Consider the following 24402-nt stretch of genomic DNA (forward strand, 5'->3'; position numbering starts at 1 on the left):
ACAGGGCGAGACGGTCCATTATAACGGCCGTTATACCAGGAGTCGGAGAATTCAGATCGAAGGGGTATTCAGAAGGGAGGGGGGGTACAACCCGACGCAGGGACCTGGCGCAAGGGGGCCGACATTCCAATTAACAAACGCGAGCCCTAACAATACTAGCGTGCCCTCTTCCCTCAATCCTGTGGGCTATAAGTGAGCTGAGAGAACTCGAGTCCAATAATCCACTATGCTAACTGTCATTCGCATTCGCATTTATAAAAGGAATAAAGGTAGGTGTGCGCGCTCGAGGTGTGCCTGAATATGTTTGAGGGTTCAGTAGCGAACGGCTGCCGGCTCAGTACAACTTAAAATTACATTACAGGTCAAGTCCGTTAGCTCAAAGACCCGGGGCAAAACAGCAAACCACTGAAAATCAAGCCAATGATATAATACCTTCCGAACCAGGCTAGTTAATTGGCAAAAATAGCAGACAAAAGTGAGAACTGAGCTGGGGAAGTGGACAATTAAAGTTATTGAATTTGTTCAGTTTGTTTGAAGTCTCAGCCGCACGCCACGCCTTCGACGCGTCTAACGAGCCCCTTCGACGCCTCCTCACAATGACGCGCCTCAGTTCACTAGTATTCCGACGCGTATGAGCTATAAATATATCCGTATGTGATGTAAATCTGGAGAGTAGAATCTGCAGTAGTAGAATCTGCAGTAGTAGTTGATCTGCGTAGAGGTGAATCGGAGGTGTCGCACTCAAGCCGACCGCGTCTCAGAGGTAACAACACGCGTGAGTTCAGAGTCTGCAAAGATCGTCGCGTCTGAAAGAATTGCAGCAAACCACTCCGAACTCACCTGAGCCGCTCAATTCTCTCTCTCATGACAAGCTCTTTCTCTCAAAGTGAAAAACGCACGCTCATGACTCCTGCGTAGCAAGTGCTTGTGGAAGTCTAGCCCCTACACGTGCCAATAATACGCGCATTCTGGCCAGCTCTTGCTCTATCTCTCCATCTCTATACACAAGATTCTGCTGAACGTTTGGGACCGGGTCGGTAAACATCTTTACAAGACTATGGATCTCTGACACTTGCGCGTCTCTTTGCTGTGCGTTTGACAAGGCTGATGAGAGAGAAAGTAGTTCGTCTCGTAGTTTCTCGTAGCTAAGAGGACGGTTAGAATATGAAGAACCGAGGATATAGTATTGTGGATCTCATACCGCGCAAGATCTTCTGGATCGTTATCCGTTGAAGGACCAGCCGCTTCTTCCCATGTCTCTGGAAGTACTTCGATTGCTCTGTAAAATAATTAGAACCTGCCCAGTCCAAGAATTATCATCACATAACATACTCTGGCTCTGTCAGCGCAATCTCTCCGCTCATCACCGCTCGCAAGGGTGAGGTAGCGGTTCCAGCAATAGTCGAACTACCAGTTGTAGCCACTAAATATTTCTCCTGGTGCAGCTTGTCGACCTGTGACGCGACCTGGTGGATTGCTTGCGATGAGTATACCTCGCGGAGGTGTCGTCGTTGCATGATGTGTACTAGTTTACGCGTTAGCCCTGCGAATTACCACTGATTCATCAAACCACTTCTTAAACAGTCTGAAATACCTTTCATCAACGCGCGTTCGACTGCTTTCTCCCTTGCAAACTCGGGATACTCCTCTGTCCATTCGCGTGAAGGTCGCAAGGGCTCACTTAACACGCGCACCTGCGACTCGATGAACGCGCGCTTGGAGTTGTACACGCTCGTTGGACCTTCCATATTATCAGCAGAGTAGTTGAGAATATTATAAAGAGTAAAAGTAGTGAATTTAGAAGGTGTTGCGAGAACTTGTCTGAGTATAGGATTGCAGAGAGGTGGAAGTAGTTTTGAGCGTGGAAGTTCAGGATTTGTTGATCTCAGCTTTGCTCCCAACGCGGCTTCACTTTATTTTGATTTTACTCGATTTTCTCTATTTTTCCTCAAATCTACTATTTATTGCAACATTAAACAATACATTGTACTTATTACAGAAAGTCAAAAATTTACAAAGCACTCCGCTACTTTGTCTTTTTAGTCTCCTCCACAGCAGAGGCATGAATCATCCTGAACTTTTCAAAGTCTGAAAACACTTCAGGTCCGAGCACATCAATCGCCTCCGTGACTTCCTTTGCCAGATCCTCCCTCGTCAACTTCAACTTCGCCATCGCGTTGAAATAAAAGGGGTTTAGACAGGTAACCAGCGGATTTAATGATTTGAAAATATCCATCCCAACCTCCCCAATTCGAAGCGCGGCATATGTAATCATCGGCAAAACAATCATCGCACCCAACGTAATCAACCACAGAGGACGAACCTGAGGGAATAGATCGTAGCGGTAAGTGATCCATGTAGCCATCAATGCATAGACCCAGTCCAGCGCAGGAGCAAGCACGAGCGCTACCAAGATCTTCCACGTGCCAACAACATCTCTACCTTGCAGCTTCACTGTAGATGCCTTCAGGGCTTCTTCAGCCTTTCTCTTTGAAATATGCTTTGTTGCAATGAAAATCGGAGCAAAGAGAAGTGTACCAGGCAAAGCACCTATAGCCAAAATCACAAGTTTTGATGTCCGGTACAGTAACTTTCCCATAACTTCAGGAACAGATAGCTTTGCGTACTCGACCTGGTGGTCAGTGATTCCCAGATTTTGAAGTTGCTTGTTGTAGGCAGCCACTGCCTCACGCAAGTGAATAATTCTAGGATCGTCTCTAAACTGATTGTATCCCACAAGAAGTCTCCGGTTCATCTCTATAACTATAGATAAAGGAACTTTCATCTGAATAGGCTTGTACAGTCGCCGCGCCGCCTGAATTACCATAAGTGTATCATAGTCAGAGCAGGTCACCGTCACCGTCAATAGCGCTCGCTGGATAGTATCCAGCATTTCCGCAATCGCCTTGTGCTTCTCTTCTCCACCCTTTGCATATTGCGCAACTAGATCACGAGGCAGCTCAATCGGGGTCCCAAACTCGATTACGGCGCGAGATCGGAATTTGTTGGGATGAAAGTAGTTTAGTCCGCAGGGCACGATCTTGACGTTGCAATTGGCATCAGTAGCCGCTGCACCGAGGGCCATGATCGCTGCACCAGCCTTTAGCGGCAGCATATCCGGTCGGTCGTGGGATCCACCTTCAGGAAAGACTCCGATACAGCCACCTTTATGTAAATGATCAAAGACGTTTTCAAACATCTGTTCGTGGCTAACCTTTGGGCATTTCTTGAATGCCGTCGGTCCCGAATGCACAAAGTCGAATGCCTTCTCTTTGAAGCCAGCTTTCAGCACAAGTTCCTCGTCAGAGATGATTTCTGCTATAGGGGCATAGCCAAGAGAATTAGGCAGCATAATCATGCCACCCACTTCAAGCTCTTTCGTAAACTTGGTTCCCTTGCCATTGACTTTCAGCGGTTGATCTTTCTTTGCAATGTAAATCTGCCCTGTTGCTGGAGCAGCCAGATCTTGTGCCCGATCGACCGCGATAGGCGAGGACATGCGCGCCATCGGTCCGATCAGAGGATGTCTGAGAGATTTTGAGGCGGTCAAGAATGAAACCCGACGACCAGAATGCGACAGAATCTGCCGCATAAGCAGCAAGGGATCGATAAACTATGCAGACGGTTAGCTACTGTATACACGACGAACAGCTGGGACCACGTACTTGGTTTGCATGTGGGGCAGCGACAAACACCAGAGGACCCTCGGTTGGAATATTGAAAGCACCACGAGATTTTATCTCTCGAAAGAAGAGATCAAAAGTAACTAAACAGCCAGAAACCGGTCAACAACAGCAGTTCAGGTCTAGATTGAGCGGCGCTGACTTACCTGACAATATTCCCACAATCAGATCATAGAAGAAAGCCTTGGATCCGGGCTCTTTGTCGATCGACCGCTTCTTTGCCTTGACAGCGGTCGTCCCATTACTTTCAATTATCGCAGAATTCGTCTGAGGTTCGGCCATCTTCAGTATGTGTTGGAAGAAAGAGGAAAGGAGGAGTCTTTAGTACGTTCGCTGGCCTTGTTGACTTCTGGAGATTAAATTCAAATTACGCCTTTTTACTCTCCGCATCACGTGAAGATTTGATGAGTTTTGTATTGCTATGTACATATTCAACAAGTATTAACATAAGTCTATACAGATATCTATCGAGCACATTATAAGTGCTGGGCACTGGACCCATCTCTCAATCAGTCTAAAACGAAATCTCCTCATCGATCCCCGTCAGAGCCTTCAGAATGTTCTGGTATGCAAATAACATAATACTGCTCTGAATCGAGGTCCACACAAACCTCGGTCCCACTCCAGCAAACAGCCCTCGGATCCCCTCGGATCGATAGATCATAGTCAAGGCTTGCATTGTGCTCTCAGAGCCGATCCTTGCCACACCGGGGGAAGCGCTTATGGGCGACGCGCCGGACATTTGCGCTTTTGTAGAAGTATGCATCGACTTGCTCTGTGTCGAGTTCAGATTATGGGCACTTTGTGCACCTGTTGGAGCCTTGTCTGAATGAGGTGGGTGTTGGGATGGTTGCTGCTGCGCATCTGACTGAGTCTGTATCCGTGTTTTGATAACATCTACAGAAGTTTTAGCTCTGCGCTCGATCCCAGATTATATCAAAAGAAGAACATACCTAATGGAGTGGTCATGACCCCCGATATACCTCCAGCCGCGGCACCGGTCAGTAGCTCTTCCCAGTAGCCGAGATTTTCGGTGCCTTCTAAAGCTTGCGCAGCGCTTCGGAATCGTTCTGGTTCATTCAAGTGTTAGAGGTCATAACATTCAACTCAAGGGCCTGAGAAATAAAATTACCATAAAAAGCAAGCTGTAAAGCAGAAAACGGTAAATCTCGCACTAACGTTGCTTTGTAGCCGAAAAATAATGTGGGCCATCCTTCCTGACGAATGATCTGTCATCGCAAATCAGTATTTGGCACAAAACCGCACAAGAATATATAAATGTAAACTCACAGTCTTGATTGCATCAAATGTGCCTTTATAGTTGTATCCACTTTGGAAATGTGGATTATTATACCGCCCCTGTAACTGTAACCGAGTTTTCAAAACCTCTGACGGTACGTAGATGAATGATGCCGCAAAATCTCCGATAAATCCAGACGCCAGATATGCCGGTGTCTCTGGCGCTCCAAGCTGGAGTAATTGTCTTTTTGTAAACTCATAAGTAAAAAAGAAGATAGAGGTTCCCGGTACTATCAAAGATGTTAGCCAACTAGATGAATTTGAACCGCAGGCGACAATCGAGAACACTCACAACTTCCAAGCATCGCTGGGACAAAGCCACCGTATAGACCTTTTCTAATCCCTTCCTCCCGGAATATTGTCGAGTATGCCCTTAGCATACCGTGGTATTTCACAGCATTCGGAGCGCCCTGCTGCCGGGTTTTGACTGTATCAAGCGAATGCATACTTCCGTCGCCCATCATACCACCCAGCCCACCGGCAATGAAATTCTATAAAAGAAGTCAATAGGACTACTCAACAACTAGAAAGCACAGGAACAACATACGTATATCAGCGGAGGACCGTGTCCATCCTGCCCGGGGGGCGTTACCAGTGCGCTAAAGACATGTATAGATTTGCCCACCGACACATCTTGTGCCGAAGCGGAACCAACCATGCCTCTTATAAACGCTGTAAATAACCCAAATGCACTACGCTGTCCAATTCAGGCTTCAAATCGATCGCAGAATCAAAAAACCAACGGTATAGCTCTTGGTTGACGACGAGAACAGTAGTTACTGAAAACTCAGCGTCTCGTCCAGTTTTTTCTCTTCCAATAAGTAGTCCACTAGATGAAGCACACCATAGCTTGCCTCCCTATAGTCTGAATAACAAATAAAACAACCAGAAGAACAATCAGCAATCAATTGACCGACTGCTTGCGGGAATCCTAGAAAATCTCCCTCGACGATATTCAAGAAATATTTATTGTTCAGCATCTTCGGATGTCAGCCATGTGCAGGTTAGGGCTTCTTAATTGGTATTTAAGGTTCAGAGGGTTGGGGTTCAGCTCCGGTTTGTTTACCTGCCAGCCGATGATAATCCGTTTGTTGTTGTTTCCCCATCACCGCTTTCCTCTCTGCTTCCCCACCTTCCACCGTCTGGTTGCCAGTTCTCCCGCCTGTTTGCTGATTCACTGATCTAAACATGATATCTACGTCGCGTATTGCTGCCTTGAAGAAGAAGGATCTCGTTGATCTGGCCTCTCAACTTGGGGTGGAGTATGTCGTCGATCGCGTCAATCAATCGTCCTCTGTCGACTCGCAAGCTAATCTTCTCCGTGATCCTACAGAACCGATGGATTTAAAACCGATCTTGAGGGCCGGATTGCTCGCGCCCTCTCTCAAAACAGCGAAAGAATGAGAAATGACGCGCGTTTCTCGCAGTTCTACAGAGTCACCTCGAGCCCTTACGCCCTCTCGCGCCCTAGAAAGTCGCTCGTGTATGATAATTCACATTCTTATAGCAGCATTCTAGCTCTACAGCACTCTAACATTTATAATACGCAGGACCGTATCTCCGGACAAAAAGCCTCTCAGTCCTCGCTCGCCATTCACTTCAGTGCTGACCTCAAAATCGACCCCGTCTCCTTCACCACTATCGGCCTCAGATAGTGAGGAATCTTCTGAGTCTGGGGAGGAAGGATCGCACTACTGGGCAGCGCTCAAGTCCAAATTGTCGTCCTACTATTCCTCAGCTGGTGACGCGGTCTCGACATCAACTGAATACTCCGTGACTACCGCGCAGCAATCTGGACTCAAGCTGCGTGAGAAGGTTTCCTCCGTGGCCGCTATTGACAAGCTTGTTGCTTTCTATGAGCTGTTTCTCATTGTGAAGGAGCAGTTCCCTTTGTCTTATAAGGTTGATTACATTGCTATTCCGTTCGCAGATTACAAGTTGACTACACCAACTGTCCACCTTCCTGAGCCGTTTGCGGCCAGCACTTACAAGCCAGTGTGGGAGCCCTTTGTGTTTTGGGCTCTCTACTTTGTTGCTATCCCGTTGGTCTTGTCATTCTTCATCAACTTCACCTCCAGCAAGTCAACCCCTGCTAAGGCGCGCCGCACCTTTGATCCAGTGACGTTCAACATTGTCAAGTTGCTTAGCGCCTATCTCTTGTTTGTGAAGCTCAGCACTGTCACTGACAGCTTTGTCGCTGGATCAACTGTTGTGACGGCCAGCCACCCTACTTCGTCGAAGGTGCCGTTCGCTGCCAGCGCTTCATTGATCTCCGCAGTGCTTGGCAATATCCCCTTCGTCGGAAGTGCGATTGGCACGCTTGCGGCAATCTACTCTGCCATCTTGATCAAATAAGTCTCGACTAAATCTTTAGGGGACGTCTCTGTACGATATTTTTGACGCGTGTGGTGTAACTTTATTGTGCAATTGTTCATGGGCGAGATGGGACAGGCAGGACAGTGATATGTTTACTTTATTTCTTTCGACTTTTTTGTATTTTTATTGTGAGGGGCAACACGCTTTAATAATAATCAGTGTTGTCTCTTTCTTGTCTGTTTTTCTCTGTTTTCGGAAGGCCGTGTTGTCAAACATTAGGCCAATGGGTTTTGGTGTATATTATAGCGTGTTTCTACATCGGTTGAGCGCTTTTGCGTGTCTCGCATTGAGCCCATGCACAAGAGAGCATCAGTTGATCAGTAACAATAGTTTAATTAAGAATATAGGACGTTTATCTAATATCACAAGCCGAAATGTTCCTTCCTAGTGCTTCTTGCGGAAACTATTATGACCACGTGACTGCACACGTGATCACTATGTTAGTCACGCTGAACGGGTTTGGTAGCCGCCGCAAATTGACCGGCAGAGTATAAGTTCCTGAAGTATTCCTGGCTCTTCGCTGATCAAAGTCCAACCCCGTCAGTTCCCTTTGTTTCTATAGAAAAGGCGAATATCAATTGGAGTCTTAGAGAAGAGAATCTATCGAGAACAGTAATGGCCGACAACGATCTCTCAGAGAAGCTGGCCCTGCTCGGTCTCAGCGATCAAAAGCTGTCCGACGCATTGAAAAACAAGAAACTGGCCGCCACCCTTTCGTCCGTCGCGCAGGAATCAGGACTGACTTCACCGGTTGAAGACAAGACCTCTGCTGCGCTGCTTCAGTCGCTGGCGTCTGCTACCAAGGACGTGGCGGATCCGAGCGTGCTGGCTGCCAGACCGCTGGTGATCAACGCGATCCTGGACAAGAAAATCAAATCATCTGTGCAGCTTGATGGTGAGTACAGTTCTTCTTTTTCGCTCTCTGACGTTCTTATTCTGATTTGTGTGTTATTCTAGGTGCTGTTTCGTACATCAAATCTGCTGGCGAGAAAGCAAACGCTTCTGATCTCGAAGAAGCCGCTGGTGTCGGTGAGTGCTCGTCTTCCCCTTTAGTGATCTTAGACATGCTAACGTAGTTAAACTCTGACAGGCAAGGAGTCTACACCGGAACAGATCAAAGCTGAAATTGCAGCATACTTCGAGGCCAACAAGGAGTCCATCACCACAAATCGCTACAAGTCGATTCCTAGCCTCATGGCCGGAATCAAGCGCCTTCCAGGACTGAAGTGGGCAGCACCCGGTGAAGTCAAGCTCGCGATCGACGCAAAGCTGCTCGAAGTTCTAGGACCGAAGGACGAGCGCGACGCACCGCCCAAGAAGACAAAGAAGGAAAAGACGCCTGCCGCCGCGGCGGCGTCCACCGAGCCAAAGAAAGCTCGCAACATGTTCACCGAGGGATTCTTGGGCGATCTTCACAAGCCGGGTGGAAACGAGCAGACTAGACCTGAGCTGATGGAGCAGCACTTGAAGGCCACCGGAGGAAAAGTCGTCACCCGATTCCCTCCAGAGCCTAACGGGTACCTACACATTGGACACAGCAAAGCGATCGCCATCAACTTTGGCTATGCGAAATTCAACGACGGTATCTGCTACTTGCGTTACGACGACACCAATCCCGAGGCCGAGGAGGAGAAGTACTTCACCGCGATTCTCGACATCATCACCTGGCTAGGGTACAAGCCCTACCAGATCACCTACTCGTCAGACCATTTCCAGGAGCTCTACGATCTAGGAGAAGAGCTGATCCGACGCGACAAGGGATACGTCTGCTTCTGCACCGCCGAAGAAGTCCATAACAACCGTGGTCTTCATGGCGGCCCGCGAATCGCTTGCGCTCATCGTAGCAAGCCCGTCGAGCAGTCTCTCGAGGAGTTCCGCGCGATGCGTGACGGGAAGTACGCCCCGGGCGAGGCTACCATGCGGATGAAGATGGATTTGGAGGATCCGAACCCGCAAATGTGGGACCTGGTGGCGTACCGCGTGCTGAATGCGACCCATCATCGCACAGGCGACAAGTGGAAGATTTATCCGACGTATGATTTCACGCACTGTTTGTGTGATTCGTTTGAAAACATCTCCCACTCGCTCTGCACGACTGAGTTTTACTTGTCGCGCCAGTCGTATGAATGGCTCTGCGATGCGCTCGACGTGTACAAGCCCGCGCAGCGCGAGTACGGCCGGTTGAACATCACCGGCACAATCATGTCGAAGCGCAAGATCCTTAGACTTGTCAAAGAACACTACGTCTCGGGCTGGGACGATCCGCGGTTGTTCACGTTGGTGGCCATCAAACGACGCGGCGTCCCCCCCGAAGCCATTCTCTCGTTTGTCAACGAGCTCGGCGTGACGACGACAAACAGCAACATCCAGGTCGCCAGATTCGAGTCCTCGGTGCGAAAGTACCTCGAAGACAACACTCCGCGACTGATGCTGATTCCAGACCCGATCCCGATGATTCTGGAGAACTTGCCGGACGACTACGTGGAGGAGATTGCCGTGCCTTACAAACCTGGCGCGTCCGAGTTTGGCGAACACACTGTTCCGTTCACAAAGAAGGTCTTTATCGATCGCTCTGATTTCAGAGAGGTTGATTCGGCGGACTACTTCCGTCTCGCGCCGGGCAAGTCGGTCGGCCTCTTGAAGGTTCCGTACACTGTCAAGGTCACATCGTTCACCAAAGATCCCGCGACGGGCAAGATCACCGAGATCAGAGCTGTGTACGAGAACGACAAGAAGGTGAAGCCAAAGACGTACATTCAATGGGTTGCCGAATCCGCCGCACACAGCTCGCCAATCAAGGTCTCTGAGGTGCGAAACTTCAACCGCCTGTTCCTTTCTGAAAACCCAGAGTCCAACCCGGACGGATACCTTGCCGACATCAACCCCAACTCGATCGAGCTGTGCGAAAACGCGGTGATTGAGATCGGCTTTGACGACTTTAAGAAGAAGTTTGTCAAGCCCGGAGCGGGACCTGAGAGCATGAGGTTCCAGGCTCTGAGAGTAGGATACTTCTGCGTCGATAAAGATACTACCGACGAGAAGCTTGTTTTTAACAGAATCGTTACTTTGAAGGAGGACTCCAGCAAAGATAACTGATTTGCTCTACTGTATACAATCTATCTGCTTATTTTTTTGTTCTTGCATATTGAAGAGTTTATATACTAATGTAACAATCTAAAGTAAATAATAATACTAAATCTAATTGTATTCCTAAACATATATACAAATCAAGTAGCGGACGCGCCATACGCCTCCGCGAGCTTTCTAAAATGCTCTCTCTCCTGATCCGCCAAAGTACCTTCCGCGTCCGAGATGACGGTGCAGACAACCATGTAGTTATTATACAAAAACCGTTCTCTGAGTTTTGCAGTCTCCTTTGCATCCGCGCCGCCGCGTGAGTTCCCACTAGCAGCAGTTTGAGGCGCGGTGATCTTGCTGCTGAATTTGGTGAGGAAAGCCTCGAACTCGTTCCGCAGACGCACGACCGATACAGACACGGGCTCAGACTCCATGTCCTCGGGGCAGAGCTCGAGGATTCCGTTCAAGAAGGTGGCGAATTTCTGGGTGACGGGGTGGGGAAGCGCGGAAGAGACGTGGGTGGATGAGAGCATGGCGGAGAGTCCGCTGATTGCGTTTGACGCGCTGCGGCCGAGACCGCTTGTGCCGGCGTCGGCGGGGGGTTTACCGGAGAGCATGCGCAGGTTGTCGGAGTGGGCGTTCATGATGTGCTGGAACCGGGGCCAGAGGACCATGTTGATGGCGTGACAGTAGCCTTCCATCACGGGCACTTTCCGCCGCTGGAGTTCGAATTCGAGAAGCTGGATGATGCGGATGCAGAGCAGGATCCCAAAGGCGTCCATGTGTGAGAGTTCAAGCAGCTTTTTGACGTAATCCTCGCCGATGCGGAACGTGGGCTTGAAGATCTCCTGGAATATATGCGCTTGCTGCTCGGGCGATTTGAATGCGAAAAAGTCGACAATGAAGAGATACTCTGCGCAGACGTTATCCATGAGCGCGAGGTTGAAACTTCTAAATCCAATCTCCATCCAGAGCACGTCCTGGCTCTGCTCGGCCGAGTTTTCCATCATCACCGAACTGTCGGTCGAGAAGATGATGTTGACTCTCCGCCCGAGCGTGAGCGGATCTCGTTGACTGCTCGTGTACTGGGCACGCGAGGAAGAGAGAATTTTTTTGCTCCCTTCGGCGCCGATCAGAGACGACCGGTCGATTGACCGGATCTTTAGCTTTTCTAGTGCTTTGACGTAGCGCGTGAAATCGCTGGAGTAGTACCATCGCATTGTGTTTATGTAGCCCTGGATGATATCCTCGCAGAGCTGCGGGTTGACATATGCCAGAAAGGCAAAGAGCTGCCGGAATTTCAGAAAGATGCTGTACTGAATCACTTGCGCGTTTGTGTTGATCACTCTCAAGCTTTTGATCTTTGCCACGAAGAAGTCGCGAATCCGCTCAACCGCCTTGTCAGCCAGCATCTTTAGCACCGGCTCAATCTCGTCGATCAAAGCGACCGACTGACTGATTTTCTGCGCCTCGGCTTTGAAGAGCTCCATGCGTTTGAGCCGCGTCCAGAGAATTTGAATAAGACTGATCCATTGAGTGTTGATTTCTCCTGTGAGAATCTTTTTGATGGCAAACGGTGGAATCAGTATATCGTCAATGAGCGCCGCCAGTCTTGTCTCGACCTCTCTCCGGTTTTCAAGCCGGCGATTGAGAAAGATAGACCGGTTCTGCAGCGTCTCGATTTCGGACGACAGCAAGCCAAGATCTTTCTCAAACAGCGAGAGATAATCGCCAACCGATGCGAGGACTGAATCGCATTTCTGAATCGACACATGCAGGTCTTTGAATCGCTCGATTTGCTGCTCATACTCGGCCGCTATATTTTGCTTCTCTTGCTCGCTGCTGTCTGTTGACTCTGACGGGGTAGACTTGCTCTGCTTCTCCAGAGTCTCGAGGTAGGCGGCTATATCTTGGTCTTCCGCTGAGGTGTCGGATTTTATGAATCTCGCTAGCGCGTCGCCGTCGATCTTCCGTATCAGAACAGACACGTCCGCTGGCTCGGATTCGGATTTTGAGCGCGGTTTCGAGCCGGGAGACTTTGATTCCACCTGCGATGCAGCATTAGCATTGTCCATAAGCAAGAATATTCTTTTGAATAAATTGAAAGAAGAAAGCAGACCTTTGCCTTGATGTAAGAGCTATCGCTGTCGAGAATCCTGCCAAGAACAGCCAGCGGATCTACCTTCACATCCGACCTTTTGACGCTTCCTTTCTCGGGAGACGGTGAAGGCTGAGGAGTCGCGGTAGACGGCGCCGGTCTTGTAGGAGTCTGAGGAAGGGGAGATCTCTGCAAGAGCGACGCTCTTTGCTGTTGTTGTAGAAGAGTAGGCTGCTGTTGTTGTTGTGCCGCAGACGACGGCGGGGGTTGAGGGGTTCCGGTTCCACTGCGAGCAGCGCCGGCCGGTTGCCGCTGTGTTCGTCTGGTGGAATTCCAGATCTGCATTGTAGATAATTACTTCCAAAGCGACGATCTGGAATGAATTGTGCTTTCAGCAGCCGCGTGCCGTAGGGAAGGTGCAGGAGATGATGAGGTGCGGCAGTGGATGCGTGTTTATTGACTGCACCACGTGCAGCGCGGCTCGGCGTCGAGGCAACTTTATCGATTATCAGGATTTCAGTGATGAGATGATTGTTACTACAAGAATTGCATGTATAAAAGATGTTGATATTACAGTCCTTCATACTGCTGTCGAGATACTGTTCAGTCAAGCAGAGTCGTGGTCGATCGACATTTCTAAGACTCTCGTCAAGGGATATAGATGGTATTCGATTAAGAATTCTCAAACAGTATAAGTAGTTACTCAAATCGATTAAACTATTGGATACAACCAAAAGAAATAAATGGCTATAGAAGAAGATAATATATAATAAGAACAGAGCATGAATTTTTATTCCTAACCAGACATAATACGACAAAAAAATAAAAGGTGACAGCAAAACTACATAAGATATAGAGACAGTCTGCCCGTGCCAACCCAGCCAGCTTGCATAATTTTGAAGCTCACAAAATCAAAGACTAAGGAGTAGCATAGACTAGAGAGCTCACAAAAAGAGAAGAGAAGGGGAGGTAAAGAAGGTTAATTATTGAACATTTAGGACTTGGGGGCCTCCTTGTAGCCAATGCAGGCCTCCTCGCCCATGGCGGAGATGATGGTGACGATGAGGTCCTTTCCATCCTCCCACTCGGTCTCGAGCTTCTGGCCGATGTCGGAGTCGGGGAGCTTGACGTCGTCCTTGGTGGCTCCGTCAGGGGTCATGAGGGAGAGAAAACCGTCATCGATGTTGATCTGGGTGAGTTGTTAGTGAGGTGCTCAAAAGATGAGAAAAAGTCTGATGAATAAAGTCTTTGAGTAACTTACGAGCTGGTATTCGGTACGGGTGACGTTGGGGACCTCCATGTTGTGGGTGGAGGGAGAGAGATCCTCGAGCTTCTTGGAGGTGAAGATGTCGATGGCGACCATGTGGACCTTGGCGTGACCGTGCTTTCCGGTCTTGGAGGTCGACATGTCAACGATCTGGGAGACAAGTTAGTAGATGCTTGAGATGACGAATAGACAATGTGATTGATTGACATACCTTGCAGGGACGTCCCTTGATGACTGGGATGAAAAAATTTACAGTTAGCTAAGCACGGTGAGGAGTATGGATATGATTTTGTGCGCAAGACATACCGACGTGTCCGTTCTTGCGGAGAGCAGAGCACTGCATGGGGTAGGTGAGCGAGGCACCGGCAGAGACGGACTCGAAGGTTTGGTTCTGGAGAGGTGGTGTTAGCAGACTTTTCTTGCCTCAAACGACATCGTCCGTATTGCGTTCAGCTACTGCCAGGCTGCAAGAAACAAGAAATCTTCGATCTTTCGTCGTAATGAGAGATTCAACTATTGAGGTAGATGTGGATGGGAGCGCAGAGAGCGAAGGAGACAGATGAAATTTCTGCATTCATTCATTGTTTCGAGCAGGAGACCGAGCAGCGCAGGACGAGCAGGCAAGTGATATGGGCCATCATCAAAAGAGAAACTTACGGCTTCCTCAGACATGTTGAAGTATTCTAATAGATCAAAGAATCGAAACTAAGAAGTGGGATGGAAAGTCGAGCGATGGTCAAGACGAGGCGTTGAGGTGGAGAAGTCGAGAGATTGAAAAAGAGAAGAAAAAAAGAAGCGCAACGACAGAGAAAAAAAAACAACCAGGACACAAACTCTATTTTAGTCACATGATAGTCACAAATCGAGTCACATTGGTAGTGTGTGACTGTCCAGGGCTTTGTAGAGGGTTCAGATTTGTATGAGAGAGGGTAGAGTGTCACGTGAAATCAATTCATTTACTACTATTGTAAACATCGCAGACTACTAAAACAGATAACGAAAGTTGGGATTCTCGCGATCGGTGAGATCTTCAAAGGCATGTGTGAGATCGACATCAGGAAGGGCCTCTCCGGTCTGTAACATCTTGTCCTTCTTATTGTTCTGGCTCACGAGCCAAAACCTGAGCCCGACGAGCATGATGATGAGCAAGCCATAGCAGCCCATGTGGACGCCAAACGCGGTCATATAGCGCGGGGAGTCGGTCGTGCGAAACACCTGCGGACCGACGGTGTTGCCGACCGCCCAGCCGACAAAGTTCATTGCGATCGCGGTGGTTTTCTTGGTCTGGCCGGCGACATTGCGGGAGAGCATGGAGAGGCCGAGGGTGGAAGCTGCCCAGAACGAGAGAGTGAGGTAGTAGCAAAACAGCAGGGCAGCTCTGCGGGTGACTGTGCCGTCGTTGACGACGGTCATCAGGACGACGGTGCCGATGATTGAGGGGATGACGAAGCTGATCATGATGAAGATGTTTTGCTTGAAGCGTTTTGAGAGCCAGGCCGAGCTGAGGAGGATGATGATGAGATAGGCGCCGAGGACCATGGCGAGCAGCTGGGTTTGCAGGACGGTGAAGCCAAAAGAAGAGATGATGATGTTTGCGAACGCGCCGAGTCCCGAGGTTGGCAGCGCGGTGAAGAACTGCACGAACGGGTAGGCCCAGCACTGGGGGTCGAGGAGGGCCTCGATCATCTGCTCGCGGCGGAACTGCTTGTTTTGCAGACCAGTCTGGTTCGCACGAACACGCTCGATCATGAGCTTCTTTTCCTCTTCGGAGAAGCACTTTGCGCGCATGGGGGAGTCGGGCATCCACCAGCCGACGAAGACGCCCCAGACGAGGGAGATGCATCCATAGGTGAGGAAGAGGATCTGCCAGTTGTAGAGGGCGGCGCCTTGGATGAGGGTGAAGCAGTAGGCGAGGATGCCGCCGACGATCTGCTGGCCGCCGTTCATCATGTACCAGAAGGCGACGGTGGCGGCCTGCTCCTCGCGGCGGTACCACATCGAGGAGAGGACGACGAAGATGGGCTGGCAGGAGCACTCGAAGAAGCCGAGGAATGTGCGGACGACGACAAGGTGAGTGAAGTTCTTTGCGGCGGCGTGGGCGCCGAGGGAGATCGACCAACAGACGATGTTGAGAGCGAGGTATTTACCGATGGGCACGCGCTGGACGATCCAGTTTGTGGGGAACTCCCAGATCATGACGGCGAGGTAGGTGCAGGTCGTGAGCCATTGGTATTCCTGGCCGGCGAGGTTTGTTTCTTCTTTGATGCCCATGATGGAGGCGAATGACAGGGTTCCTTTGTCGAGGGCTTGGAGGAAGTAGGTGATGATCATCACGGGCAGGATGCGGCGGTCGATTTTGCGTTTGAGGTAGGAATTGGTCTCGTCGTCGATAACGACGGCCTCGTCGAGGACGTACTGGGCGACTTCTTTGTCGACGCGCTCGACGTGGACGTGATCAAAGTCGTCGATGTGGGCGACGTCGAGTTTGTTGTGTTCGAGAGCTCTGTCGTCGGTCATGGTGAACGAATGATGAGAGGAGGAGGAGGAGGAGATGAAGAGAGAATAGAGAGAGCAGGAGGCAATTGATTTATACAAGACATCGGCGCATCATTCAAGGTCCAGGTCTCCGCATCGAACTGTGTCATCTGGTGATCTTCAGCGCCGGTTTAGATTGAGAGTGAGACAATGAGTTTTCGTAGGGTTTCTATTGACTAAAGAGAGGGGCAACCCCGCAAAACCTTGTCGCGCGCCGGGAGGAAGATGCGCCGGTGCGGCGTAGATAGGGCGTAGGGTGCAGGGTTGGAGGGGTCTCGAGGATGAAATAAACAGACGCAGCTGCTCAATTATACTAATACTACTTTCATCGATATCAATCATATTTACTAATCATATTACAATGCCAGCGACAGTCAATGGAGTGCACTCGGAGGAGGTTCACCGGACGATCAAGCTTCTGATCAAGAACCTCGTCGAGATCAAGGACACGACTGGCGAGTTCCTGCTCACTCTGCCGGACGGCCGCGTTATCGACACAAAGGGCTGGCAGGACTGGGAGTGGACACACGGGATCGGTCTGTATGGCATGTGGCATTACTACACTCTTACTGCGGACAGCGACGTGCTTGCGACTATCACCGACTGGTTCACTCGCCGGTTCGCGGAAGGCACGACGACAAAGAACGTCAACACGTTCGCGCCGTTTCTCACCCTTGCGTACATGTACGAGACCCCGGCGACATCCAACCCGACATACCTCGGCTACCTCGACGCGTGGGCGGAATGGGCAATGTACGATCTCGAGCGGACACCGTACGGAGGCATCCAGCACGTCACCTATCTGACGACGAACCACAATCAGCTCTGGGACGACACTCTGATGATGTCGGTGATGCCGCTGGCCAAGATCGGCCTCGTGCTGAACCGTCCCGAGTACGTGAACGAGGCCAAGCGGCAGTTCCTTACGCACATCAAGTATCTCTTTGACCGCTCCTCTGGTCTGTTCTTCCACGGCTGGACCTTCGACGACGGCGGACACAACTTTGCCAATGCGCGGTGGGCACGCGGCAACTCGTGGATCACGATCGTGATTCCCGAGTTCATCGAGCTCGTCGACTTGGCTGAGGGTGACTTCCTACGCACATATCTGATTGAGACACTCGAGGCGCAGGTGGCAGCACTTGCGCAGACCCAGGACAGCGAGACCGGTCTGTGGCACACGCTGCTCGACGATCCCACTGCCTATCTCGAAGCCAGCGCCACGGCCGGGTTTGCGTACGGTATTCTTAAAGCAATCCGCAAACGCTACATCTCAAACAAGTACCTGCCGGTCGCGCACAAGGCAATTGCGGGAGTGCTCGCAAACGTCAGCTCCGACGGCGAGCTGCTGCAGACCTCTTTTGGCACGGGAATGGGCGACAGTCTACAGTTTTATAAGGATATCAAGCTGACCTCGATGCCGTATGGTCAGGCGATGGCGATGATGGCTTTGACTGAGTATTTGCGGGTGTATATTTAGTGTGTAGCATAGAATAGCATGAATTCACCCCCACGTCTTCTGAACAGTGAACATAATTTAAGCGTCCACCCCCACGTCACCTGTTCTTTCTCTACGTTGGCTCAGGGAAAGTAGTAAAATCAGACTATGTATTACCCCGCACCCTCTATCTATGACCAAACCCTACAAATACTGGCGCAGGCGCTCGACAACGCTGAGCAGCGTCATCGCCTGACCGTACGGCATCGCCGTCAGTCGGATCTTGCGATAAAACTCTTTGTCCGCGCCCATCGGAGTCCCGAAGCTCACGTTCTCCACCACACCCTTCTCGTTCACGTTGTTGACCACCCCCTCGAGTCCCTTCATTCCCACCTCGCGGTACTCCTCACTCAGATAGCCCAGACGCACTCCCTTGAGGATACCGTAGGAGAACCCGGCAGAGGCAGACACCTCGAGGTACGAGTCGGCGTCGTCGATAAGCGTGTGCCACAGTCCGCTCGGGCTCTGGTACTTCTTCAACGCCGCAACCTGCTGCTCGAGAGTCGACTCCAAAAACACGCGCAGGTTGTCGTCCGCCGGCAGCTGCAGCAGCTCGAGGAACTCTGGAATGGCAATCGTCACCCACGAGTTTCCTCGTCCCCACAATGCCTCGCCAAAGTGGTGACGTTCTAGGAATGTCCAGCCGTGGAACCACAGGCCCGTGCGTCTGTCGACCAGGTACTTGATATGAATCAGGAACTGGCGCTTGGCCTCCTCGACGTACTCTGGGCGGTTGAGCAGCACTCCGATCTTTGCCAGCGGCAGCACAGACATCATGAGAGTGTCATCCCACAGCTGCTGCTCGTTGGCCTGTCTGAAGGTAATGTGCTGGATGCCGCGCTCTATAGACTGTTAGATGATCTTGCTATGTAGTAATTAAATCATAGATTGACTCACCGACAGTGCGAGGGATGCCGTGCATGATGAACTCGGCCCACGACTCGAGGTAAGCCTTGTACTTGATCTCGCCAGTGTGCTCATAAAGATAGGCAAGGGTCAACATAGGCGCCATGCTGTTGACGTTCTTCGTAGGCGTGCCCTTCTTAAACTGGAAAGCAAACCAGTCCTTGATATGGCCGAGCACGGACTCGTCGCCAGTAATCTCAAAGAGCACCCACATGCCGTAAAGGCCCACGCCCTGAGTCCATTCCCAGTTGTTCCAAGATTTCGAGTCAACTTTGAATCCTCCGTTTGGCAGCGGGACGCGGAACGATCCAGACTCGTCCTTGAGGTGAACAAGACTGTCGACGAGCTTGAGGGCGAGGGCCTGTGTTTCGTCGATCGACATGTCGCTCAGGTGAGTGGTGATTTCGAAGGGAGTGTTTTTAACCCCATTGGGGTCGGTGAAGATCGCGAGGATGTCAGCCATGGGAGGAGTGAGTGGACTGACGATATTGACTGACTGATAACTGATCAGGACAGAGTGGGCAGCAAGATAGAGGGTTATATATAAGAGCGAACGCTAGTGTCGACCCCACATCGCAGTAGCTGCAGCAGCTGTTAAAGCCGGACTAAGACCGAGGACTAGTCCCGTGACCGGAAAAGAAAGCAGCCGGAAAAGGTGGTGCTGGGCAGGTGCTGGGCTTCTTTGATCGAATTGCTTGGCTGAGGGGAAGGTTTCAGACGGCCCTGCACAATTAATATAAAACACATAATTTATTCATCTGCGGGATGGCAGCCGATTGAAAAAGACGCGTTCGCCGCGCTGCTGAGGAGGAGTCTCGAGCACCGAACTCTGCCCCCAACTTCTTGGCGCATTCACTTAATTTTATTCCTGTTCGGACCTGCCCCCAACTTCTTCTCTTCTGTTGCATTCGCATTACTCGCAGATGACACACCTCCTCCTCCTCCTCCTCGCATGGCCCGTAGAACACCTCCACCTCGACCTCGACCTCACCCCGCATTCTCGTGCGGCGCCCTTTGTTGCCTGCCCCGGAAAACCCCCACCTCGCGTCCCCGCAAAACCTGGCGGAAAACCCCAGGTTTGATCTCCAGGTCATGAGATAATTACTTACTCAAACAACAGAATATAAAGCCCATCGCACTCTGGCCACTTTCGCGAAATCCCTTCCTATCCACCGTCTTCCTCTCCTCTCCTCTGCCGTACCGTAACAACCATGAGCAATCCCAAGCCCGAGCTTCTTCACCTCGAGACCATCGGCTCCGCCTCGACCGACGACGTCGAGGTCCAGAAGCACGCCGCCATCGACGAGGAACTGCGCAAATATGTTGCTACTGAGGCCGTCGAGATCGACTCAAAACTCAACAGACGTCTTCTAAACAAGATCAACGGCCGCATCCTCGTCGTCATGCTCGGAACGTACTTCTTGCAGTCGCTCGACAAGAACGCCCTCAACTTTACCGCCATCATGGGTATCAAGGAGGATGCTCATTTGGTTGGGCAGAATGTAGGTCTCCCTCTTGATATATCGACGTCTGATCCAGCGACTAACTGCTCAGTACTCTTGGCTCCACACCGTCATCTACTTTGGTGTCCTCGCCGCTGAATATCCTACCGCCATCTTTGTCCAGAAAGTCCCCATCGCAAAGTACCTTGCCGCAAACGTCTTCCTCTGGGGTGTCGTCATCACCATGACCTGCTTCGGAGACACCTTCCCCAAACTAGTCGCCCTCAGAGTTCTCCTCGGTCTCTTTGAGGCCGTCTCTCAGCCGACCTTCCTTCTCCTCTCGACCATGTGGTACAAACGCGAAGAGCAACCGTTTATCGTTGCCAGCTGGTATGTAAGTAGCACCCATAAAGCCGCTCTTTTAATTATATAATTATTTCACCTACTAACATCTGTGCAGGGAATGGTAAGAATATTCACTTGCTCTCCACTCTTGAGTGATACTAACCTCTCTAGAACGGCATCCAAGGTATCTGCGGTGGCCTGATCGCCTACGGTATCAGCCACATCAACTCCACCGTCCTGAAGACATGGCAGATCCTCTACATCCTCCTCGGATGCGTCACCTGCTGCTGGGCGGTCTTCATCGGCTGGTGGATGCCCGATTCCCCCATGCGCGCAAAATGCTTCACCGAAGAGGAGCGCATGCTCATGGTCGAGCGCGTCCGTGCCAACAAGACCGGTCTTCAGAACAAGAAGTTTAAGAAGGCTCATCTCATCGAGCTCATCAAAGACCCCCAGATCTGGTGCTACTTATTTGTTGAGGTCATGTAAGTTGCTCCTTGATTACTCCGTCGCTCACTACTAACTCTGCTAGCATCCAAATTCCCTCCGGCGGTCTCGGATCATTCTCCACTCTCATCATCAAGGGTATCGGTTTTGACGAGCTGCAGACCGAGCTACTCTCTATGGTCAACGGCGCCCTCCAGGTCTTCTTCATGCTCAGCGCTGCCTACCTCCAGCGAAGGTTCGAAAAGAGTGTCATCCTGTTCATGCTGGTATGTAACTCTCTCATGTTCACTCAAACAACGCTGACTTAGATGCAGATCTACCTCGTGCCCAATATCGTCGGTACCATTGTATTTTTGTGTACGTATCATATCAGCTCATCGTACTCAGCGATCAACTACTAACACCCTCTAGCCGTCCCTGTCAATGACTCGACCCGCATCGGTCTCCTGTTTGCCTACTGGACCACCATCTCCTTCTGGGGCATGATGGTTCTTCTTATGAGTATGCTTGCTCGCAACGTCGCCGGTCAGACAAAGAAGTCGCTTGCCTCTGCCACTCTCTTCTTGGCCTGGGCTGTTGGCAACATGATCGGACCTCAGGTCTTCAAGTCATCCGAAGCGCCTCGATACGTCACCGGATTTTCTGTCCATATGGGATGCTATGGTGTTATCTATGGCACTCTCATCTATTTGCGGTTCTACCTCAAGAAAGAGAATGCCAAGAGAGATGCTTTGCAGGTAAGTGCTTCTGCTCATTACGTTACTAAATCAACGCCCTCTAACGACTCTTTATAGGACGAGGACTGGAGAGCGTCCGAAGCGAATGTGGAGAACGCGTTTGATGATTTGACTGACAAGGAGAACCCGAGTTTCCGTTATGTGTACTAAGGAGTCGGAGCGTTACTGTATTCTTGCTGTTGTTTCTCTATTGAGTGAAATATTGTGAATTTATTATTATGTTTATATGCCACATTAAAGTTTAGTTAATCCCGAACCAGTAACATAGCCGAGTTGACTCACTCGCCTGACATCATTGTTTCAGACCCTCAGATTATATTAAGTTGATCGCGTCTTTGGTTCAGTCATTGTTAAGACAATGAGATGAGACAGTGGCCGTAATGATGGACAACAGTGGTGAGGTGGATTACGATTATGACGCTGAGTAGACTATGACAAGAACTGTTCACATCGAGCTTTCTAAGGGAGAAGTAGGCCTATAACGCCTGCGATAGATGGAGACTAAACCCTTACTCCAGAAAAAAAACATTGTAAGCAGCGCCGCTTGACAGCCATCATCGTGGTAAAACGAGATTTACCACGATTAGTACACTGTTGGAGCACACTTGGCCCTCACTAGAATTGCATAACTGCGCAGCGGCTTTTGCTACCCCCCCCGGCATGAAGGAGGAGGAGTGTAGAAACGAAGAGGGTAAGAGGAGGAGTAGGCAAGGAGGCCAATTCAGCGTCGACGTTGATGGAGCGTGAGGTGAGCTGAAGAGGAGGTGCGGCGTGAGGTGAGGTGAGGAGGAGGAGGAGGAGTGTGGAGGTCAAGAAACAGAACGTTTATTGACGGGCTTGACACACTCTCGGAGACTGGCTTTGTGTAGCGGTTTGTGTAGTGCCCATAGAAATCTGGACTCAGCAGGTGGGAATGACAGTTTATCTAAAGAGAGTTTATCTAAAGTAAAGTCCGGGAACTTAGTAGTAGTTAGTGAAAGACTCGGCTGAGAACTCGGTTGAGGAGCGTAAAGTTAGACGCGCCTGACACGTCTAAGAAACTTGACCGAACAAAAGCGAGGAAGCATGAAGAGGAGGAGTTTGACAGGCTTGGAAGCGCGGGAATAGGACCGAAAGTAAGGAGAGAAAGTGTCAACGCACTCGGTAAGAGTAAGGGCAGAAATCATATAAATATAACAACAAAGGCGCGACTTATAAATATAACAACAAAGGCGCGACTTATAACTCGCAACAGAGCAGAACAGGGCCAGCGTTGGGTAGGTGGAAGAACAGATGACAAGAAAAAGAACAAAGGCGCGACAAACAAGTGAAGAAAGACGAAGTGCAAAGAAGAAAGTAAACTAACAGACAAGAGTCGTGCCTATATAGAATCGCCATGATGATGGTGAATAGACGAATGACTGCAAGATCGACTTCCGACTGCAAGCAGAGCAGAACTACTAATTCAAGATCAAGTGATTCTGAAGAATTCGCGGGCCGGCGAGATCGAGCGCCGATCAGCGCGAGTTTTCAAATCTCTCAGTCAGTACGCATTCATGGACAGATTAAGAAGGAATTATGGAGGAGCACAAACTCTGACAGAAAAACCTGAAGACAGCCACTACACACGTGAGTGCACGGGCAGATAGCAAGTGACGAAAGCGGAGGGGGTCAAGGACGCGCAAATGTAGCGGTAAGGTATCGTGCTCAAAGGGCATTGCTGAGTACCATGTAGTAAGCGCAGTAAGAAGTTGAAGAGATCACACGCACGTTTTGGAAGGGTGGTGCTGGTGGGTAGCGTTAGTGTCAGCGTCGAGGAAGAGAAACTCTGAGCCAAAAAAGCGACGCACATCAAGAAATACCCAAAGAAGAAGACCACGGATACAGAACATAATCGAAAGAAAACAAAGCAGCGCAGTTAGTTGTTGAGGCACTTTATTGAAGAGTGTGCAGGGTTCTACGCGTCGCACTTGAGTTAGAGGTTGTTAGAAAGCGCGTCGCACGAGGACTCGATTTGTTAAATCGGTTTGTTAAATCAGCATTTAAGGGAACTGGTTAGGGAACCGGGGAGGAACGTTTAAGTGAGTGAGGCCAGGAAGCGTAAGGGTTGAGACAAGGAAGGGCAGTGTAAGCGTCTGGTCTTGGACAAAGTGTGAGGTGTGTAGAAAGAGAAGTAGCCAACCATCAGCGACGAGAGCAAAGAGCAAGAAAAACAAGCAGGAAACCCCGAAGAGAATGAGGAGTAAAGAAAAACAAGAACAGCGCCTCAAGAGCGTAAGCGTTCAGCAGATGAGTGTATAGTCAGAGCACATGAACGTTGAACAGTTCACGAAAGGACCAAGTAGTCGGCATAGGTACAGGCCGAAGCGTCTGGGAGAGCTTCAAGCGAAGGCAGGTTTCTGTAAAGGCATAGAAAGCAGCAAGGCAAGCGTGCCTACGCTACTGGGGAATATATTATCATTATAATTATTATTATTCAAAACACGACAAGGAAGTGAGAGGGAATTGTATCTAGGGGACAGTGAAAACAGAAACAGACTCAATTCCAACGCAGCTGTAGTGCAGGGGGAAGCGTATGGGCGACTGTGGTGATGATGATGATGATCAGCAGCTCGAGGCGATTTGAGAGGAAGCGTAGGCAAGAGTCAGGAGAGGTGGCGTTAGTATTGGGTAAATACAAGAGCAATGAGCGAGACCCAGAAGAAAAGGTAA

General features: G+C 50.2%; 12 protein-coding genes across 12 annotated transcripts; 4 read left to right on the top strand and 8 right to left on the bottom strand.

Annotated features, from left to right (window-relative positions):
* Nucleotides 1-901: 901 nt before the first annotated feature.
* Nucleotides 902-1748, bottom strand: BZA70DRAFT_269108 (kinetochore Sim4 complex subunit Fta4; the record flags this gene model as incomplete). Its single annotated transcript, XM_064911199.1, has 4 exons — nucleotides 902-1145; nucleotides 1202-1279; nucleotides 1333-1525; nucleotides 1595-1748. The coding sequence occupies 4 exons, from the start codon at nucleotides 1746-1748 to the stop codon at nucleotides 902-904; spliced, it is 669 nt and encodes a 222-aa protein (XP_064766727.1).
* A 198-nt stretch (nucleotides 1749-1946) lies between these two features.
* BZA70DRAFT_307438 (uncharacterized protein) lies at nucleotides 1947-4089 on the bottom strand. The gene is made up of 3 exons (XM_064914830.1): nucleotides 3830-4089; nucleotides 3666-3766; nucleotides 1947-3613 (listed from the first exon to the last, which is right to left on the bottom strand). Exons 1-3 carry the CDS (start codon nucleotides 3963-3965, stop codon nucleotides 2027-2029), a joined length of 1824 nt encoding a protein of 607 aa, XP_064766728.1. The 5' UTR covers nucleotides 3966-4089; the 3' UTR covers nucleotides 1947-2026.
* BZA70DRAFT_283197 (mitochondrial carrier domain-containing protein) lies at nucleotides 4077-5927 on the bottom strand. The gene is made up of 6 exons (XM_064913398.1): nucleotides 5530-5927; nucleotides 5275-5473; nucleotides 4974-5212; nucleotides 4816-4912; nucleotides 4637-4753; nucleotides 4077-4580 (listed from the first exon to the last, which is right to left on the bottom strand). Exons 1-6 carry the CDS (start codon nucleotides 5638-5640, stop codon nucleotides 4198-4200), a joined length of 1146 nt encoding a protein of 381 aa, XP_064766729.1. The 5' UTR covers nucleotides 5641-5927; the 3' UTR covers nucleotides 4077-4197.
* A 161-nt stretch (nucleotides 5928-6088) lies between these two features.
* Nucleotides 6089-7729, top strand: BZA70DRAFT_283198 (uncharacterized protein). Its single transcript, XM_064913399.1, has 3 exons — nucleotides 6089-6244; nucleotides 6316-6465; nucleotides 6533-7729. Exons 1-3 carry the CDS (start codon nucleotides 6171-6173, stop codon nucleotides 7335-7337), a joined length of 1029 nt encoding a protein of 342 aa, XP_064766730.1. The 5' UTR covers nucleotides 6089-6170; the 3' UTR covers nucleotides 7338-7729.
* Nucleotides 7730-7756: 27 nt separating this feature from the next.
* Nucleotides 7757-10570, top strand: BZA70DRAFT_312337 (tRNA synthetases class I, catalytic domain-containing protein). The gene is made up of 3 exons (XM_064914984.1): nucleotides 7757-8253; nucleotides 8316-8387; nucleotides 8449-10570. The coding sequence occupies exons 1-3, from the start codon at nucleotides 7974-7976 to the stop codon at nucleotides 10452-10454; spliced, it is 2358 nt and encodes a 785-aa protein (XP_064766731.1). The 5' UTR covers nucleotides 7757-7973; the 3' UTR covers nucleotides 10455-10570.
* BZA70DRAFT_307441 (Sac2 family-domain-containing protein) lies at nucleotides 10562-12967 on the bottom strand. Its single transcript, XM_064914831.1, has 2 exons — nucleotides 12556-12967; nucleotides 10562-12484 (listed from the first exon to the last, which is right to left on the bottom strand). The coding sequence occupies exons 1-2, from the start codon at nucleotides 12877-12879 to the stop codon at nucleotides 10586-10588; spliced, it is 2223 nt and encodes a 740-aa protein (XP_064766732.1). The 5' UTR covers nucleotides 12880-12967; the 3' UTR covers nucleotides 10562-10585.
* A 215-nt stretch (nucleotides 12968-13182) lies between these two features.
* On the bottom strand, nucleotides 13183-14644 carry BZA70DRAFT_283204 (eukaryotic translation initiation factor 5A). The gene is made up of 5 exons (XM_064913400.1): nucleotides 14459-14644; nucleotides 14108-14192; nucleotides 14013-14035; nucleotides 13796-13951; nucleotides 13183-13723 (listed from the first exon to the last, which is right to left on the bottom strand). The coding sequence occupies exons 1-5, from the start codon at nucleotides 14471-14473 to the stop codon at nucleotides 13529-13531; spliced, it is 474 nt and encodes a 157-aa protein (XP_064766733.1). The 5' UTR covers nucleotides 14474-14644; the 3' UTR covers nucleotides 13183-13528.
* A 76-nt stretch (nucleotides 14645-14720) lies between these two features.
* On the bottom strand, nucleotides 14721-16507 carry BZA70DRAFT_72750 (major facilitator superfamily domain-containing protein). The gene has a single exon (XM_064915362.1). It carries the CDS (start codon nucleotides 16316-16318, stop codon nucleotides 14786-14788), a length of 1533 nt encoding a protein of 510 aa, XP_064766734.1. The 5' UTR covers nucleotides 16319-16507; the 3' UTR covers nucleotides 14721-14785.
* BZA70DRAFT_72749 (Six-hairpin glycosidase-like protein) lies at nucleotides 16508-17873 on the top strand. The gene has a single exon (XM_064915361.1). It carries the CDS (start codon nucleotides 16698-16700, stop codon nucleotides 17814-17816), a length of 1119 nt encoding a protein of 372 aa, XP_064766735.1. The 5' UTR covers nucleotides 16508-16697; the 3' UTR covers nucleotides 17817-17873.
* Nucleotides 17846-19525, bottom strand: BZA70DRAFT_283208 (family 88 glycosyl hydrolase). Its single transcript, XM_064913401.1, has 2 exons — nucleotides 18732-19525; nucleotides 17846-18676 (listed from the first exon to the last, which is right to left on the bottom strand). Exons 1-2 carry the CDS (start codon nucleotides 19201-19203, stop codon nucleotides 17979-17981), a joined length of 1170 nt encoding a protein of 389 aa, XP_064766736.1. The 5' UTR covers nucleotides 19204-19525; the 3' UTR covers nucleotides 17846-17978.
* Nucleotides 19497-22043, top strand: BZA70DRAFT_72793 (major facilitator superfamily domain-containing protein). Its single transcript, XM_064915363.1, has 8 exons — nucleotides 19497-20242; nucleotides 20295-20576; nucleotides 20643-20648; nucleotides 20699-21012; nucleotides 21060-21240; nucleotides 21289-21331; nucleotides 21386-21711; nucleotides 21769-22043. Exons 1-8 carry the CDS (start codon nucleotides 19952-19954, stop codon nucleotides 21859-21861), a joined length of 1536 nt encoding a protein of 511 aa, XP_064766737.1. The 5' UTR covers nucleotides 19497-19951; the 3' UTR covers nucleotides 21862-22043.
* Nucleotides 22044-23227: 1184 nt separating this feature from the next.
* BZA70DRAFT_283216 (uncharacterized protein) lies at nucleotides 23228-23586 on the bottom strand. Its single transcript, XM_064913402.1, has one exon. It carries the CDS (start codon nucleotides 23540-23542, stop codon nucleotides 23312-23314), a length of 231 nt encoding a protein of 76 aa, XP_064766738.1. The 5' UTR covers nucleotides 23543-23586; the 3' UTR covers nucleotides 23228-23311.
* Nucleotides 23587-24402: the final 816 nt, after the last annotated feature.

Source organism: Myxozyma melibiosi (genome assembly GCF_037950935.1).
Source record: "Myxozyma melibiosi strain Phaff 52-87 chromosome Unknown BZA70scaffold_11, whole genome shotgun sequence".
Classification (NCBI taxonomy): domain Eukaryota; kingdom Fungi; phylum Ascomycota; class Lipomycetes; order Lipomycetales; family Lipomycetaceae; genus Myxozyma; species Myxozyma melibiosi.